Raw genomic sequence first — 20,617 nt, 5'->3', positions numbered from 1 at the left:
GTGTAGTATGCATCTTTTTCTGGGGTATAAAACATTACAAGCCAGTTCTGGTTGGCTGGATAAATTTAAAAAAGCGCCGTGGCTTACTCGAAAAATTTATTTCTGCTGAAAGTGGAGTTGTAATCGAAGAAGACTATACCCATTGGAAAGAAACAGTTTTGAAAAAAAAATTATGCCCAAAGACATACTTAACGTTGATGAAATAAGTCTATTTTTTAAATGTTTGCCGAACAAGACACCGACTTTTAAAGGTGATAAATATTTAGGTGGTAAAAATAGTAAGGAGAGAATTAGTCTTGGTTGGTGCAAATGTGGCTGGTAATGAAATACTGAAGCTTTTGGTAATAGCAAAAGTAAACTATCCCGATGTTTCAAAGGAGTAAAGTCCTTAGAGTTGAACTACAACAAAAAATCTTGGATAATAAGTGAAATTTTTGAACAGTGGATATTAAATTTCGATAGAAAGATGATGAAAGAAAGCAAAAAAAAAAAAAATCGCACTGATGGTCGACAATTGCCTCGCTAACTTTCATTCGGTAATTTCGAAACTTACAAGTGTGAAGCTTGTTTTCTTCCCCCGGATACCTCGTCTAAACTGCAGCCAATGGACCAAGGCATTATCAAGAATTTCAAAATCCACTGCCGAAGGCGCATACTGAAAAAAATTATACCGAGAATAGAAATCAACCAACCTATAGATTCTGTTTTAAATTTGTGGATGTGCATATCAGAGTTCGCGGAAGTATGGAGTCAAGGTGTGACGGAAATAACGATTAAGAATTGTTTCGCAAAAGCAGGTTTTGCTACAACGCCAATTAACAGCGATGAGAGAGATGAACTATTACAAGACATTGAGCAATCTTTGGAACAACTCCAAGCGAAAGGTTTGATCAGTGGATAAATTGTTCTTGACGAATTTTTAGGAGTTGATAGTGATGTCATAGTAGCTGAATATCCGAGTGACTCCAACATTTTGGAGAGTATTCAATGAACTAGTGACAATATCGACGATGAGTTGGATGAAAATGAGGGTAACGAAGGCAATATTAAAACCTTCCAAACATGAAATGTTGACAGCATTCGAAACGTTGCGTCGAGGCGTTCAGTGAAGAAAATATATTTGAGTGTTTAAACAAAGTGAACATTTTTATGAACGATGTACAGTAAAATCCAGTGTACAACAAAAAATAACCAAATATTTTAATGTGTATGTATTAATAAAATTGATTGTTTTAAAATATTATAGAATTTATTCATTCCTACTTATTTCTGATTTATTTCTCATCTTTTACTTATGTTTCTTAATGTTGAATTACAATATTTTTCATTGTCGAATAGGTCATAATTCTTTATAACGAAATTTCTATTTAATGAATGTTTTTACGTGAAAGATCGATTTCGTTATATAGAAGTCCGACTGTATAGTTATCAAATTAGAAAAATAGAAACAATATATCAGCAGCAACGTGCGAAGTACTGGTTTTCAATAAAGGATATTGCGACTAAAATTCACAATACAGAGTTAGTCAAAACGTTGTCGACAACTTTGACAGCTTACTTGAAAGTAACTATATATTTTTCTGTAAAAAAACTATCAAATGAAAGGTTAATATCTTAGTGTTTAACAATTGCTTTACAGTCCTTTGATATGGGTCCTACATCAATGCGGTAATCAAATCCATGCCACACTTTCTGCAACTCTTGTCCTCGCAACTCTTGTCAAGTGACAGGTGGGGGGGGGGGGAAACAAACAACAAATCTTTCACAAAACTCCACAGATAAAAATCTAAGGGAGTGAGGTCCGGTGATCTCGGTGGCCAATTAATAAAGGTTTGTCATAACGGGAAGCACGGCCAATACAGCTACGGGGATAATTGCTATTCAAAAACTTCTGCACTTCCCTATGGAAATATGGCAGAGTCCATCCTGCTGCAAAATGAAGTTGTTTCTTAGTTCGAAGACGAACTGAGAAATCGCATTTTGGAAGTCGCTAGAAGCTCTCCTGAAGATAGTCATAAAGCGACAAAACATACCAGGAAATTGTGGATTTGCTGCATTGAACAGCTGGTTTTGATGTTTTCCTTTTAGAGGTTTATTTCAGTTTTTGTTTTGTAATTTATGATTATTGTTTTATCATCTCGGAAATAAGCTTCTAAGAAATGTTTATAGAATTTTTTCCCCCTTATTTTTCGCTGTTGATATGCTCTTGCATTTGTTTTATACAATTTTGAAACACCCTATGTTATACAGATATTTATCTTTGGGAAACTGGTCTAGAGAAACCTGCTTTAGGAAACTGTTAAGTCAAACCCACTCCGATTAAAATAACGGTCTGCAGGTAGCCTTGATTTTTAAGCAGTTTACAACAAGGTGGGGGAGAAGGAGTTCTAACACAGTGGCGATTCAGAAGCATGGAGAATAGTGTTTGAAAGGTATAAACCTCATTTTAATTCACGAACCAACGTTTCATTGAAGTGGTGAAGGAATCGACTCGCGGTTTAGAAAAATAATAAACACCAGGAGCTACGCGATTAATTCAACATATTGCTGTCTGATTAACGGGTGCAAAACAAACCAAAAGAAGCAATCTTCTGTATTTTAATTTCGTTAAGAATAGTGTTTGTATTATTCCCGTAAGAGTATTATTTTCCTTAAATTATTATTTTTCTTAGGTTATGGCATACAAAGCTTCATTTCCACTCGAAGTTTCCGTCATAAAAATAAAATTTCGCGCAGTTTCCACCACTTACCCTCATTCCTTGCCACCTCGAAATAGCTCTCAATGGACGTAGAGCCCTCAGCGTGCGGACTGCCCTGAGAGCATAGAGGCTGCTGCCGGCACTTTCCAGAATGATACTCAGTACTGACACCTGGAAAATAAGGTTTAGAAAATTTAAAGGCTCCAAGAACAATAATTAAATAAACACTGCATGTTCACAAGCTGAAAAATATACGAAAGAAAAAAAACTCTTTTCTAAATAATTATAACATATCGGTGTAAATAAACCATAGTGAATTCATAATGAAAAACTACGTAAGTAGTGTAAAGGCATTGATTTAATTGTATCATCACCACCCAGACAGCACCGTTTCAAGGCTTATTGGCCTATCCTCGGTGGGCGGGTGGACAGGTACCCTGGTGTTGTAATCATTGTCTTTAATAATAATAAATCGGTCAACTACTGAGTGCCGGGCACTCAGAATTATCAAGAATGATAAATATGGCATGTTGGCCCACATGTTCAAACCCATGCAAAATTTGAAATCAATAGGTTGAGTGGTTCCAGAGATACAATGCTGTGACCGACGGACAGACAGACAACCGAGTGACATCATAAGGGTCCTTCTTTAGACTACGGACCCTAAAAATTAAAACTCACCCATTATTAGGATTTCATTAATAAAAAGGCAGAAAGTTCAATGAAATTACAGGCACTAAAAGCGTCGAAGTAGGGATCCCACAAGGTGGTTCTCTCTCTCTTTCTCTCAGCCTTGCTATTTGCAGCAATATTCGTTCCACTAATGGATCAAATTCCAGCTTTCCTATCGTATGCTGATGATATTGTATGCTACTTGCCATGCAAACGCCATGTTGGTGATTCACAAGAAAGACAAACCTCCTCCGAATCTGTAAACAGCTACCTAAATACATTCTGTAAGTATGCCAAATTTTTTGGCCTGTCAGTCAAGCCAGAGAAGTCAAACTATCTCATCTTTATGCCAAGTCGGATGACTTCTACTGTTACTGCATCTTCTCTACTTCCAGAATTGGCAGGAAGTGTTCTGACTCCCACAGACAGTGTCAAATTCCTAAGAGTAATCCTTGATGTCAACCTCACCTATAAAAAACAAATACAAGCTCAGTATTCCAAAGCCCTGAGAGAGTTCTGGGGAATGAAAATTGATCTGTGCAAAATGCACAATAAGCAAATAATCAAGAAATACCTCGCAACTTACTTCTGTAGTGTACTCTCCTATGCCGTGGAAGTTGGGTCGGCGGCACCACCCACTAGCTCAGGAAACTATGGGGCCTCGAATTCTGGTGCTGAAGTGGGCCAACTGATCTACACAACATCTAAATCTACTCTCTGCTGCAACCTGCAATATACGCCCATAGTCCACAGAGCCCATGTGCTAAAAATAAAGTCATTCCTTCATTTGTGATCAGCTAAGCAGGATCACATCAACATCTGGAACACGGGTGGTTGGCGTTTGCCAGGTAGACATCTCCTTAGTACCCTCCTCCTTGTTCCCAAGGCTGCAGCGGTTACAGAATTTCATTTCAAGAGACACTTCCCTAATGTGACTCTGGACACAACTCGCTCAACATCGACCTATGGACTATAGACAAGGCATATCGCGATGGCATCTTGTCCTATCTTGCTGTTTGTAAAGAACATTTATGTGTGCCGATCTTAGCCGATGTCATTTCATGTTCTGCTCAACTTGTAGTCCTTTCTCGCAATAATTACTACTTCATTTTTACATTTTGATTATCATCTTTTTGTTTTTATCTATTAATTATTATTATTATTTTATTTCATTTTTTTTATAAAACAAAATTGCTTGTATAAAAAACGAATTGTAAGATTCCTCTGGCTTTCTGTGTAAGGAATCACTATTGTATACAATTTATGTTAATAAAGAATCTTATTATTATTATAAATACAGTTTATTCTTTTAAATACTAAAAGAAATTATTTTTGGCACCTGAATGAATGGAATAGTCACAATATTAATTTTATTAAAAAAAACAAACAAACAAACAAAAAAAAAATGCTGTAACATTCCTAAGCAATTATTTGAATATTTTTAATATTAATAATTAAAGGCATAATTATTTATGTAATTTAATCAATCAATCTATTACTACTTAACTTTGTTCAGTTTCCATTTGATTGAGGCAACCATATAAATTAGATAAACGAAATTAGAATAAATTTATTTGACCGCGCTGAAGGCAGAGTCCAAGTTTAAAAAGTTCAAAAAATCGGTAGAGTTGAGCTCGATTCCCATCGCTGTTCAAAGTATTCTCGTCAAAACTGTAAGAATATTTATTCTTATTATGAAGTATTTCTGTCGAAAATGGATTGTAAGAATATTTATTAAATACTTTTAAATACTTTTTTTAATTCCTAAAAATAGGAAAAGTCACCATATACTATATAAGGACGTCTCGTGGACGTCTTGCTTCCACGACTACTAGTAAACAACCCAACTCATATTCATTAATAATACAAATTTTAATATACAACTTATGTAAATGATATGAAATGTATCTAGATTAAAAAACTGCGTTTTAAGTAATTTTAGTCCTTCGCGTATGTATTTTTAATTTCCTTTTCTTTTTAAATAGATACGCAACAGGCGAGACCCTATTTAGCATGTACAGGAACAAAATGACTGAATTAGAAAAATATCATATCGGTGAACATCAGGGAATGATCACTAAATAAAGTTATTAACGATCAAACTTTATAAAAATAATTGTAAAAAAAATCTAAAGTTAAATTGCGAAAATGAAGAAATGAAAAGCGGTTTTTACATTTGAGACCTATATTGCAGTTAATAATCAAAGATTTTGTCTCTGGAAATGGGCTGGGTCAACTGGAAAAAAAATATATTAATACTTATTGAATTCAAGGGTTGATCTAGGGAGGTTACATTTACCCTTTGTTACATCTCTGAGAAAGGAGAGAGAGCCGTGCGATAGGAGGTTAGAAATACGGGTGATTCCATAAGAGAATCTGTCTGTGAAGCCTGAAGTTGAAAAGGTCCTTCTCATATCCAATAGTGTAAAGTAAAGTGAGGGATCGGCTCTTACACACGATCGATTGCAGAAGTGTATGGTTGCGCATCACATGGAATTAAAACCAGAGTACATTATTTTTGTCCACATCACAAGAGGATATCTCTGCAAGGCCATAAACATGAGTTTATCAAGGCCAAAGAAATTCAATAGGGCACCGCAACAGAAAAGTCATGGCCATAGTTTTTTGGGATGAGAAGGCGGGTTTCTTATGGGCTTCTTTCCTTGGAAGGCTATGGGGACTCAAATTGCTAGTGGACAAACATTACAAAAACTGAAAATGTGCAACAGACGAATTCATCCCACAAGAGATTGTTTTACGTGCTCATCCTCCATAATTCCAAATTCAAAATATTTGTGTGCAATAACTGAAGTCATTGCAAAATTTGAATAGACTGCGACGTGCCTGAATCTTCCTACAAATCAGACTTGCCCCCCTCAAGGCTACCTCTTTGACCATCTGTGAGGAAATTCACCATAAACACAATATATTTAGAGTACTGTGCGAAGATGACCGACCGAACATAAACGTATAGAGAATTTTTAGGGTGATAATACATGATCTTGTTCAACGGAAAAGGACAGAGCTAACATAAGAATTCAAGCAGGTCTTCATAAATATTGTGACAACTTAAAGTCCGCTCTCCAATTCCAAAATGTGTCTCTGAATTTTTTGAAGATTCGGTATTTTCCGATTTAAAAAATCGATTTAATTTCTTAATTCAAGAATCTGATTTAAAAAATTCTATTTCTAGACAGCTAACGTATATTCCAATGCAAGAGTGTTTGCTGTTATGTACTAGTATCACCACATAACTTCTAAACTAGTTCTGTATTTTGCACAACTAATGCAATTAATCATCTGGATTAATTACATTAGTTGTAAATTACATTAAAACTAGTAGTCGATAAAACAGCTAATAACATTCTCACCATTTAAACTTGTCGATGTAAGAAACAAAAAAAATAAGAGGAATTCTGTGTTTAAATTATCTATTGAGTTATGTTGATCATGAGCTACGAGAGGGGTAGCTAAATACCAGCAGAACTCGACGGCACAGGTGAACGTGTTCATTTTTTGCTGCACAGAAATGCGGAATGTCTGCTAAGAAATCGTTCTCCGTGGCAACTTAATCGGCTCGAAATAATTTAATTTTTTTTTTCTAAAGCATCTAAGACATGCTCAGTGTGATACACGAGTACAGAGATTTGACTTGCCACTCCATTTTCACTTTTCAGGAGTGGAAGATTGAGGGGCAGTAATTTAAGGTAAATTAGCGTATCTTGATTTAGTAGTTTTTTTTTTTTTTTTGCTGGGGAAAGAAAATTCTGGAGGGTTTGTAGGAGACCCACTAGCATGGCTATGATGTGAAAAAAGTCAAATAAATAAAACTTCTGCTTCGACAAAATTCAAACTCAAGCCTTTCCACACGATATGGAAAGACATCGACCGCAGCCATTATTTTACTTGCCAAGGTTATTTCAAATGCCAAGACGTTGCATATCTCAACTAGCATGTTCGATTTATGATACTGTATGAATTACAGTATTTTGTGGACGATTTACGTCCACAAAAAACTCCATATTTTGAAAGTAAAATTGGAAACGTCTAATTATCTCTATCAAGTCCAGCGCAGCATAAATTATTTGTTTATAAATGGTATTACATCTAAATTGTGTAAATAAATTTTCTTGTAATTACAATAAACTATAATTTCTCAAATGCACAAGCATGCAAGAAAAAAAACAAATTTCTTTATGTACCTACACATACAATGATGAAATCCATTATCGTCCAAAAGTTAGTGAAATATACGACGAAGCCGTTAGCCATCCACTTCAGAATCATCTCCAGAACAAATAGAGAGGTGAATATAAGATTAAGGAAGCCTAACACTAACTGTAGATAAGGACGTTCTTGCAGGTAGATGTCTTCAAAACACTAAAAACAGAAATCACTATTGTAATTACCATTTTACAAAGCATTAGGAAATTTTGTAATCAATCTCTGCTCGTACAGTTTGGGCGTTTCAATACACCACCTCTTCTAGCAGTGGTTTATTTGGCCTAATAGTATCAGTCATACAGTGCAAGGAAGCCGCAGATTTTTGCTGCACCGACAAAAATATATATATATATATATATATATATATATATATATATATATATATATATATACACAAATTATGCGCTTCCCTCCACACGCAGATAACTATCCAGTTGACCACTGAATTTCTTCAAACTGCCAGTCTCAACTATCCGCGAAGGCTTGTTGTTCCAGCAATACAATTCTCTGGTTAAAAGAAAAAATTCTATAATATTGTCTAAACCTCTTCTCATGTAATTTGAATTTATGGTCCCTAGTTCTATAAAAATCCGCCTTCATTCATTTTACTAACCCCTCTCATAGTCTTATAAATCTTCATCAGAGGTGCATCTCATCTTTTATGTTCATCTTTTATATCCGCTACGAAGCGAATGTGTTAAATATCAGTCGCCAGCAAACTGTTAATAATTCTAATCAAAAATTTATTTCTTTTATAATACATTAAAATATGAGTACACCTTCTTAGCTTAAGAATGTTAATTTCTTAATTCATTAAAGGCTTATTTACAGGAAGCGAACTCACGCAGGTATTCTTCATTATTATTCTCACCATTCTTATACAAAAATCGGTATTATGCATACAAATGCATAATGCTCTTAAATAAAGTTCTAAAATATGTTATCTGCAAACTACAATATTTAATTGATAAGGTAAAGTATTGCCTGCTTGTTTTCTCGAACAAACCAGTAATACTTTCGCAATTAATCAACAGCACATTTCAGAAGTAAAACACACTTTACAGAATCCGTCTATATTGAAGCAAACCTTTGCGCAAGCCATTAAAGTTATATTACCATACCACTATCAGTTAGCAAGCTTTCGATGCCCTCGATGGCCACTCAATTACATCAGACCAATTAGGACAAGTTGGTATAGCGTTGCCTCGTTGGTCACTGAGCGAGTGCAATAACACACGCATTGCAGTTGACCGCTGTTCAAGTGTTACGTATTCTGACATCTCGTACTTGGGAATTGTCAATAAGTTCTGTTAATAGAATAAACTGCGCTAGTTAGAGAAGTTTCTCAAATGAGTGCAGTAATCCCTCGTTTTAATTGAAGTGACTTTGAGGAAAGCATGTGTAAATCAAGTTCAAGTTCAAGGTGTAGAATCCATCACAGCATTATTTGAACATTGCAGTATATGAAATTCACCAAGCAAACTTTATTAACACCAAGAAAATATTTTGGCTGTGACTTAAGAATTAACATAAAGCAAGCTTTCAAGAACATTCCCAACCCCCAGATGCATTTCTGTTACATCTTTTTCATAATTAAAATCGGGAGGTACAACAACCAAAGTCTACTTGCCCTTCCATTTCCATGGGGGGGGGGGTTCGCTTCTGGGCCCACTTGTTTTTGTTGTATTAGGGTTTTAGGAACATTAGTGACTAAGGCCATATTGTTCCGTGTATACAGTCTGTAAATTGCGTGTGTTCTGTGGTCGATTTTCTGTTTGATGGACGAAAAACCGTTTTCGAAATAAAAAACCACGCTACCCTCGCCTGAGACCGACTAATTCAGGCACGTTGTGAAAAAGGCCCATAAAAATTCCCCACGTCATCGACGGGACTCGAACCAGCGTATTTTCCACTTGGTGTAGGGGAGGACGGCTCTTCTACTAACTGTGTTATCCACCTTTCAGCTAACAGATCGGCAGGAACTAGAGAAGGATGTAAATTCTAACTTGAGGACATGTTTAATTGGTGTTTACATTTTTCGAAAAATTCAAAAGCATATGATAGGAACTGATTATTCAGAATATGCTTACCAATACGATACTGCTCGCAAATATGAGCAGTAATATGATCCACTCAAAAGCTGAATGCTTCACCACACGACAAGTCAAACGTCTCCACCACGAAAATTTTTTAACAAGGGGAGCATTCCACCATCCTGGAAACCTATAAAAACCAATATTTACAAATGAATCCAAAGAAAACGCAATAAACATAAAAAATATTGAAAAGTCACTATTTTACAGGCGACAAAAATGTGTTATATCTGGCGAAACAAGCAAAATTTGTTTAGTGAGAATATAGTGCTTCGTTAAAACATTACAAATCAATGCGAATTAATTTAACTCCATTTTTATGTAATGCACCTACAGAACATTGATGTAATTGTGCGTCCAGGTTTGCTTTATATTACGTCAGAATACATCGTAATTAAATCGAGATGTAAATTAATAGATATAACATTAATAGACGTCACAGACATAACGGGATAACTAATATATCCCAAGAGCCTGGACCGCGTCCATGGTTATAATGTTTTGTGGTAATTTAAGTTTGTGGGTGATCGCCTTTAGCAACCATTACTACATGTTATATATAGGTTTAATGGTGGTTTAAGTTGTTGACGCTCGAACTTCAGAGACAGAGTATCGGTGAGGATACAATGGTCTGGTTGCACCGGACGATAATTTTCATCCATGACGAACTGTAGGTGCTGTTCGTTGGTCCAACGCTGGCAAGCTGTCATGTTCAGGAGCATTTGCACGTGTAGATTAAATCTGAGTTTAAGTTCAACGATCATACCCGGTAGGTCTCGATGTTGTCTGGCAACCGATATTGGAGCACCGTCAGTGGAGGGTGCCGAATCGACGATGGATTTCTCTTGAGTGAATATACCATAGATTCTGATTTAGTCTGAGATCATACTGCTGCAGGTAGGATGATATATTTCTTACAGCTGTGTTGACAGTTGCATTTAGAAGAAACAGAGCAAAAACTTGAAACCAGAATATAAATGGAAGCCAAAAACATAGAAAAAGGGAGAAAATCAGAAATAGCGGAGCGTACGTGTGTGTAAGAAGCCTTTCAGTAAAGATGACTTCAAAAATATACAGAACAAAAAAACTTTATCAGAAAAAAGAGAAATGAAGCACATCAGGAAATATAGTACTCATACAGTTAATAGAAATAATGGGAAAGAATAAGGTATCTGAAGAGATTTATTCGGCCATAAGATAAAGGTAATATTTGGATTTAGTTTAGGTTTTAGGCTATTGTATCAGCTCTGATCACAAGCACATGATCAGGGCAGTGATGTAGAGGAAGGACCCCCAGAACCCACACTACCTGACATCTGTATAGTTTCATAAATATCGCAGGTTCCGCTTATGAATAAGAACATATTTTTTTGAAAGGGTGGTTCCCCGATCAATTTTGTGGGGAGCCCATATTTTCCACTATGCCACCGAATCTAGAAAATGCAAAGATTCTGTAACGAAATGCTTGTTTTGTAAATTGAAATGCGGAATAAACTAGTTGATTTATCGTAGTGTACCAGCAGTGGCGGACCTGGCGCAAGTGGTTTCGCAACTGCATTGTCAATAAATTTATGTTAATAAAATACATATTTGAATCCAGTATGATACATTGATGTGTATGTTAATACAGAAGAATCGGAACGCTAATCTGTGTTTTATTTAAAGAAACAAAATAATATAAAAATAAAAAAATAAAAAAAATGAACACGCGCCTAATTGCAAAAGATCTAATGAATGCAGTATAACTCGAGCTGGAAATTATCTAGGGCACCTGCTTGTAAATTTTACCCTCCCTTATTGTTCTTGTAGAACCAATTTTCATTTTTTTATTACTGAAATGAATATTTTTCAGTCGTATGTCGTGTTAGTTCAATTTTTTTCTAAGAAAACACGTACTTTGAATTCTTTGTCACATTAGATCGCTGTTGATACCCTCCCTTCAGAAAATGTCACACTTTCCCAGCCCGAACCGAAACGCACGATGTTCAAGGATGGCCCTAGGCCACTCTATATCAATTTGTGCAATTAATACTGTTCAGTATTTCAAGATGCAATTACCTGTCATAGCATGAGGCTGGAAAACAGTTCACCGGCTCCTCGTTTTCTGCGACTTCTTTTAGAGACTTTATTCGTTTTATACTTTCAATATGATCTGCCTGCAAAGCAAAACAGTAATAAATATTTCCGTAATATAATGTGTCAAACTTTGCGTAAAAGTTTGGCTAAATATATTCCTAGCTTAAATTTAAAATATGTTAACGATGGAAATGTTATAAAAAGTTGTCTAATCGGAATATAAATGGAATATACGTTTACAGGTTATATACCTGTATATTGGAATATGACTAGGATACGCTTCTATATCCATAGAAGTTTTAGATATATTCAAACTTGCAATAGATAACAGAAAAATCCAGGATTACTTGAAGTTTTCGTGGAGGATTAGAATGAAGAGCATCAATTCGACTTTGCTGGGAGAGGACACTCTTCATATACGTCACTTATAAGTTCGATTTCTAGCGATAGTATCGATTCCAGGTTTTCTTAATACCAGTGTGCTTATATAAACGTATTCAATAAAAAATTACTAAAGCTTCCACCGAGAATGCCTCCAGGAGATACGGTTTCTACTCCAAGTAACTTACTCGTATTAGCTCTAATGCGAGGGGCCCACATGAGTCAAGCAAAACACGTAATTATCACAAAACATGCAATTATCTAAGCACCGCTGAGATAGATACCAAGCTTAAATGGCTGCAAGATCCGGTCCTAGCTAAATGTAGAGCAACTTGGTGCTACGAGGGTCACTCCAATAGCAACATCACCAGTAAGAAGCATTATTAATGTAAGAGGCAGGAAGGATGAACCTACATAGACATCCTTCCTGCCTCTTATTATGCTAATGGAATGGTTTTGCGCACAGGTGATACTGCTGTAGCAATCTAACGTGATTACCTCTAATAACAGAAACAAATTGCAAGAATTAAATTATTTTTTTAAATATAATATCTTATTAAATTATATTGAAACATTAAGGTGGCTGCGAAAAATTCTCCATTTGTTGGAAAGAAGCCGAAATAAAAAAAATTAAAAGTTAAACTCTTTCCACCAGAGAGACCCACGATGCTTTTAGGTAGACAATATGCTTTGTCCCTGCCCAAGACATAAGATAAGGATACGCCATTAAATATATTTTTTAAAATAAAATACTCATCTTTAAAATATTAAAGAACCATTGCTTAATAGCACTCTCAATTTAAACAGCACAATAAAGAATTAGTTAATTAGAATAATTTCAAAAATAGTGTTTGAAATCGTTCTCTGTCCCCATTAGAGATCGTTTTTCTCCACTCAACCCGAATTTGGGCTTTTTGTTTTGCTTCCCTGTAGTTCATTCTTGAGGGTCTGAGCACGTCATCAAGTGGTGTGATTCTTGGTCGTCCTCTGCTTCTTCTCCCTTCAAGCTGTCCTTCCAGTATGTTTACTATCCAATCAATGTGTTTCCAGAGATGTTCCAGGAACTGCACCTTACTCTTTATTATGGTTTTCTTGATGGTTCTTTGTTCCTCGACTAATTGAGGACTTCTTCATTCGTATTTTTGTCTCTCCAGTTGATTTTCATCAATGATCTCCAGCGAAACATCTGAAATGCTTCAATTCTCCTCCAGCCTGTTGCTGTCATTGACCATGTTTCACATTCTATGTTTCATACTCTAACGTAATTGGACAATAATACTCTTCCAAAGGCTAAAGAAAACTTGCATCTTTCATTTTCTGCAATATTAAAACGCATACGTGTTACACTCTGTCACTGTGATTGATATGCAATAGCTTGAACTGAAATTGCAAATCTACGAAGGCGAATCTACTGAACAGGTGAAAGAGCAGTTGAATAAACTTAATTTATATTAAATTACTTAAACTTATATATACAAAATTATTTTAATTTCACTGAACTTATTCATTTTTTTTGTTTCGGGAAACAATCTTCGGGATTAAATGTAAAAATATAAAATAATGCCATCTAAGGCCACTGAACTTTTTGACAGACTCGAACATAATAATACAAATATATGCATACCCAGTTAAGCTAATTCCTGGAAAGGTGTAGTATTTTAATTTTGGCGTTTTTCACTAACCTGCTGTTCTTGAAATTGTATGACTTGCTGCACGTAAGGCGAGCAGTCTTCCGTACTAGATTTTCGTTTCATGATGGATTTAGGAGATACAACTGAGGACACTAAATAAAAAATACATAAAACGGAGGAAATATTACTCGAAATGGTTTATATTTCTTCCACAATTTAACACAAATACGTATACCAAATGAACAAAAATTTCATAGTGGAACAGTTGAATATTTCTCATTCAAATTACGCTTCTTATGTTTACAATAACTATATTGCACAAAAATTGTCTTTAATGAATATGAGCCTTTGACGTTTTTTGTCTAATCGATATAGTGGGCCATGGTTTCAGATCCCATTATGATTCCAAAAAATTCTTGGTTAGCTCTCGTTTCAAAATACGCTTTTCATATCAAAAGCGTGTTTATGAATTGCAGTACTGGATGATGAGAAGTTTGAACAATCCTTCCACGATATCAAAATCAGTGTTCTATGCCACACTTGCTATTTCACCTTGGAAATACATAGTAGTCTCGAGGAACAAAAACATATTGCAGCAACTGATTTCTCAACGGATGGATGCACCTGCAGTTAACAACATTGTGTTATAATCCTAAGGAGAGAGAGAAATAGGTTTAGAAGTAGACTCCTCCAATTCATTAAATTAATTATTTAATAATTAACCAATTCATTAAATCAATTCCTTAAATTCATTCTCTCCTCCACTTCACCCTTTTCATTATATGGTTCGATGGCATAGTAGGTGCATGCAGAGAATTTTTTTTTTTCTTAGATCATGTTTTTGTTCTTTCCTAGCATATGCGAATGAACTTTGCGTGTCTCACAAGAACTCTTCCTTTATTCCAAAGAAAAGGTCAATAAAGCAAAACTTCTTCTAAAAACCCGGAGTCTTTCAAGATATGTAAAATCAGCAAAATACCCTTCACGATGACGATGTGGATATTCCTCTTTGGAGACACCCAGCACGAACTGTCAATATTTATGTAAATTTATTCTCTGTGTTGTAATTTTTTTTTATCCTCTCTTGGCTTGCAAGCTGCACAAGGGGCGATTGTAACTAGCAATCAATTGAATAAATAAATAAATAAATAAAATAGTACTAAATATGGCGCCCTCTTTGAAGAAAGAAAAAGTTCAAATGATAGTATAAGTAATGAAAAGTATGAAAGTAACGAATTTTTTAGGGTTCTATGAAGAGTAAACCCGTTTTATATTGATATTTGTTTAGTACACAATTTTAATTGTGAATTTCTGATAACGCAATAAAATATTTTTACCAAAATTCGCCTTCTAACATTTCAGTGCGTCGTATGATCCGAAAAATACTGCAACTTCCTTTTTTTTTTTTTTTTTTTTTTTTTTGCGTTTGTGTTTGGTTGTTTAAATTTTCCAATTTGGTACTTTAATTTTACCTTGCTTTGTTATTTTAGGAGATTTTATGCTAAACATCCACATTTCCGGATATTAAAGAACTTAAAACGTTTTTAAAGAGCTCTCGAGGAAAGATTCTCTCCTTTTTCGGTGTTTGTTTGTTTATTTCTAGTATGTGTATTTTTACTTATATATGTGCTTGTGTAAACTTTAATGAGAACTTAAAAGTTTTTGTTGTCTTGTGTTAGGTAGGTCTCACAAGACTACAATTGATAAGGCAGATGCTGAAGAAAGGCGGTGGAGAGCCTAGGTCCTCGAAAGTTTCGCAATTCTTTTCGGTTGGAGTCGCATCCAAACACCTTATTGCATGATTGAAGGTAGGTATGAACCAACGTAAACAGGAGTTGAAGGTTGAATTAAACACTGATAACTAATTGATATCGCAAATTTTAATTTAATAATCCAAAAAAAAAAGAAAAAGAAAAATGCACTGCCACTGCTATATAAATGCACTGCTATAGCAAATGATGTCCTACTTAAATTTAAATCTCTGACCGCCTCTACGTGGCAAGGTTGGTAACCAAACGCACACAGTGGTAGTGTATGTTTGCTCCGTATTTGGTGGTCACGGGCTCGACTCCCGGTCTAATCAAGAAGCGTGTGCTACGTACTGCTGCTCCTGCCCACGGCGCCGGAAACAGGTGCAATCTCTTGCAAAGCATATTGTATACGCTCTCACATGAATACCCTGTCCGCTGTGACAAAATTTAAGGCACACCATTTGCAGCACCAGTATTTTCCTGTTTGTTAGCTTTGGTGACATTCCAGGTTACTACACGTCCACAATTTATCACGAAGTCTGGCAATTAACTGGCATGCTAGTTGGTAGAGGAGTGTAGCAAATGGCCTCTGATAATCACCACTGCTCTCCTTGGAATACTTTAATTCACGCTAACAAACACCTGTTCCACCAAAGACACATGTTTTTCTAAAAGTAAAACCATTTCAAGAGATTACTTACTTGTGTCGGAGTTAACCGCAAACATTGCTAGAATTGGAAGAGCCAAGGCATGACAAAAGTCACGAAGGCCATTTCCAGAATTTGCTGTTACTTAATTTAGTTGACATCAAGAAAGGCGACGATGGTACGGGGACTTTCTTTACTCGCATCTTTAAATGAGTGTCCATTGCTATCAAGAAATAAACAAATGTAACAAAAAAGGTTTATTATTTGTACCTCAAAATACAAACTTTTACTTACGACTCCGACGACTTGCAAATTTAGTTACGGGCAACCCCTCGTCCGACCTGTGAATCTTTATCATCTTCATTGGTTCGGACCACCGTCGTTTTGCGCACCGATCTCCCATGGAACGATCGCATTCACTTTCGTTAATGGTTGTGGTGTGACGACGACGGATAACGAACTGCAGCCGTCGAAGTCCTTCTATCAGTTTGGAATCTTCGCCCTGTTGCTAAAAGAAACAATTATTTCCTGCTTCCATACCACTTCTTGCTTGGAAAATTTACATGAAACAGCGTGGAACAGTTACAACTTCAGCTGTAGATAAAAAAAAAAAAAAAGAATAAGTACAGTATATTATCAGGAATGAGGTAATTAATCCCAATATACATGATGTTGGAATTATTTCATTCCTGCAGAGGGGATGAACGATAAGTATCACGAAGAAGTGGTGGCATAGCTAGAATTTTTTCGGCCCTTATGCAAAGATTACAGAAGAACCCTCTCGCTATTTTTATTAAACGTGAAACACCAGTGGCTTACTCGTAAAAACATTATTTATAACGAATACTTGAAGTAATATTCAACAAATCTGAACTATAAAAGAAACTTAAAAGCTGGTAGATCAAAATAAGCAATTTAATAATCTATGACGTTTTACACAGTTCTTGTGTAAAAATTCTCTTCCTTGCCTTTATGCTTGCAGAATCACTAATTAGTTCTCTAAGGCCCATTTTGGTGGCTATTTTGTGTTCAATCGCTAGTATAGCGAGATTATTTATGAGTTTTAACACTACCCACTGTTACTGATATATAAGAAATAATGTATGGAGGCTCTCTACAATTATACAAAGTATGATAATATCGTTATCTATTATAGTTAGAAATTATATGATATGACGTTGGAGATTGTATCTGATTTTGTTTCGTGGAACAAAAGCACGAACACAAATGCTTTTCCCACTTCCATTATGGCTGAAATGTTATCAGAAGCCCTCAATTTGCTTCAGTTTATCATTTTAAATGGAAAACAAAATGAAAAGTTCACTAGGTGCAAACTAATATTTAGTTGAACCGCCTCTGGCCCTGATGACAGCAGCACACCGTCGAGGCATTGACAAGATTAATTTCTGAAGATAATCAACTGATAGTTCGTGGTTCTAAACACGAATTATGGCTTCCTGATGTTCATTATGCGCACCATTCACACAAACTTAACAATAAATACTCTTTTCCATTCCACGCAAACAGCACGAATTGTTTGGGATGGAATATCAGTGCCTGCAGTGATAATTCTTTCTTGAAGATATGTTCGATACTGCATAAACACACCGAAAAAATAGTCACCCGTGTAATTTTGCATTTAATAATGTGTAACCTCTTCTTTAACACGAATCACTTCATGAATTCTCGTCGGTAGAGATTCAATGAAACTTCTTAAACATTTAATATTTGCCATTCTCAAAATATTTGAGCACAAAACTCATTGAGGTCTCATGGATGCTGTTGTGTTTTCATTTTCCATTCAAGATGGCGTCATATTTTCTCTATAGGACTGAGATCTGGTGACTTGGCTGGCCATTTTAAATGTCGTGGAATCCAGGAGTAACAAAATCATGAATGTTCTTCAAATGTTCAGCAAGAGGCACAACCTGATCATCAAGAATATTTGTATAGCCAGCCTCATTCATTCTGGTTGGCATTTCATAATAATCAAAGCATCCCCAAACTATCACTGACCTACCACTAGCTTGTACACAATCTGCCTGAAATGTTTCATTACGTCTCCCATGAACTCAGTGCTTGGCATTATTAGAGCATATGGATTGATCACACTAAATCACAACTTTCCAGTTATCAAAGTCCAGTTTTTATGCCTTTAAAGCTCATATCAGCTGGGCTTTATCGGGAGACCATACCCTTGATATCCATATTTGCAGTTCTTTTCGCAATATTCTCTCAGAAATCCGCTTTGGTTAACTGTTTGTAGCAGTTCTTGTTTGAAATCGTTTTTCATTTACTAGATGCGATATTCGTCGTCAATCACGATCGCTTAGCACAGCCTTTTGACCACGGTCTGCCGCTGTCGTATTCAATGGTTTCAGTACGAACTATTAATATATATTTATTAAGTAGTAAGGAGGTAGCTCATAAAAACATCGTTTATATACAGAGAAAATTCAAAAAGGAAGCAAACCAGTTGCAAAGCATCATTATTACTACATCTCGTATTGGATGATGGCACTCAACCGAGAATATTTATTCAATAGTATTCACTTTTGGGAATCGTTATTTATTCGAAGTTGAAGGGTATGAAACTCTTTGTGAAGCATTTCACAATTCAGATTATATATTTATTATAATTTCAGAGAGAGCAGTTGTTTTCTATATTCACTTGCGATATTTGGATAAAATATTAATTAATTCAGAATCTACGAGTATGAAAAAAGCTAGCTCTGCAAGTTCTATTTACCTTTCTTTCTTTTAGTTTCTTTGTGTTGAAGGAGTTGAGCAGCATTGCGAGAAAGAGATTAAGCACCATAAAGTTACCGACGATAAGTGTTGAGAGGAAGAGGACCAGGCAGAGCTGATTCTTATCACCAGCTGCTTGCATGCACTCCCATAGTGGCTGAACCCATTCTCCACAAAGAATGCGGAATATCATAAGTACAGAATGCCAGAAATCGGTAAAGTTCCATCTGTAACGATATTAAATTCTATTTAATACGTAATTTAACATCAAATGAGTAATACGATTTTTCTTATTTGGGATTGTCATTAAAATGAAGCGTAAAAAAAACCAAAAAAAACTGAAAGTGGTTCATTTCCTTTCTTTGGTCATTTAACATGAAATACAAATCATCTATATGCGAGGCAATAAGATATAAAAAAGGTACTGATTCAGGTGCCTGAGGCAGATCTTAAATTAGAGAATCTCAAAATCTGACATTTTCGTGAAAAATGTATCCACTCAGTTGAGCCTGAGGCAGCTGTCTCATGTATAACTAAAGCCATGTCTATAATTGACGCCACATACGCTCAAAAATTAAGCTATCTGTAAAATGTTACAAGATTAATTCCATTTATCTAACCTTAACTACATTATTTCTGACTTTTTGAGTATTGACGTACAAACTTTATTTTGAGTGATGTTAAAATTAACTTAAGTTATTTTCACAATCCTTAAAAGCGGGAAAAATCTCTTACTTCAAGTTATCGTCCTACTGCACTTCAAAATTTCCCAATAGATATTGATGGTTTTATCCAATAAAACCATCAATATCTATCTGTTGCGCTATCTCGAAACCTTCCATTTGATCAATGGTCGCCAATATGGATTCTTTCAATGATTCTTCCATTGATTATACCTCAACGTACGTTACTCATCTTTGGAAAATTTCTTAGAAACGTTCAGACAAACTTGCTCGCGACACTACTGTATCATGTTTGGCATAACAATCTTCTGAACGAACTGCTTCTGTCTGGCTTATGGTTTACCTTCCGATCTTTCTTTTGTAACTGGGCAGCCAGTTTTCTCTCTGCCCATTCTCAGCGGGTGATGTAAATGGACCTGTACCGTTTAACTTTTCAACTAATGCTAGAGTTCTCCAAAGATTCTGTTTTTTCATCCACTCATTTCCTCCTTTGTAGTAATGATCTTCGTTCACTGTACATCGAATCGTATTCATTGTTCTGCTGATAATAGCACATGACATTGCATTTTCCAGTTCAGCAACTCCTACTCTGCGCAAACATATAGAAATTTTATAGATTATCCACCACCAGTTTCTTAACTGCTGAAATCCAAGTAATTCTCAAGTCGGAGAAAGAAAACTTAACCACAATCGTTCTAAAACCCAGTTCTGTTTTATTTCTATATAAAAAAAACTGCGCCTATCCCCATATTCGGTAACACTCACATTTCGAGATAACCTCACATACCTTACTGAGGATGACCCTCATTTATAAAACCTTACTTGGCATAATCAAACCACAAATATTGTTGCGTCTTCAGAGGGAAAAACTAAGTTTTCTCTTTCGTTCAAGGAGTTACTTTTCTTCTAAACAACGGTTGACTCTGTTATATGAGTGATCTGTATAAATCTACTCCACCATTGAAATATTGTTTTTACATGTGGGGATAGTAGTCCAATAGTATATTGGATT

The 20,617-nt window shown here is 35.5% G+C and overlaps 1 protein-coding gene across 1 annotated transcript in view; it reads right to left on the bottom strand.

Annotated features, from left to right (window-relative positions):
• Positions 1 to 20,617, bottom strand: part of NaCP60E (Na channel protein 60E) — a 115,437-nt gene that overhangs the window by 30,811 nt on the left and 64,009 nt on the right. The window contains exons 15-22 of the mRNA XM_090371729.1: positions 18,924 to 19,149; positions 16,715 to 16,723; positions 16,469 to 16,676; positions 13,828 to 13,928; positions 11,747 to 11,844; positions 9,686 to 9,818; positions 7,578 to 7,751; positions 2,751 to 2,870 (exon numbers count right to left, since the gene is read on the bottom strand). Coding sequence (XP_090227855.1) covers positions 2,751 to 2,870; positions 7,578 to 7,751; positions 9,686 to 9,818; positions 11,747 to 11,844; positions 13,828 to 13,928; positions 16,469 to 16,676; positions 16,715 to 16,723; positions 18,924 to 19,149 — 1,069 coding nt within the window. The remainder of the gene's footprint in view (positions 1 to 2,750; positions 2,871 to 7,577; positions 7,752 to 9,685; positions 9,819 to 11,746; positions 11,845 to 13,827; positions 13,929 to 16,468; positions 16,677 to 16,714; positions 16,724 to 18,923; positions 19,150 to 20,617) is intronic.

Source organism: Mastigoproctus giganteus, chromosome 4 (assembly GCF_048544385.1).
Source record: "Mastigoproctus giganteus isolate SK-2022 chromosome 4, ASM4854438v1, whole genome shotgun sequence".
Classification (NCBI taxonomy): Eukaryota; Metazoa; Arthropoda; class Arachnida; order Uropygi; family Thelyphonidae; genus Mastigoproctus; species Mastigoproctus giganteus.
Note: the sequence above shows the minus strand (reverse complement) of the source record. Positions and strands in the feature narration are given on the sequence as shown.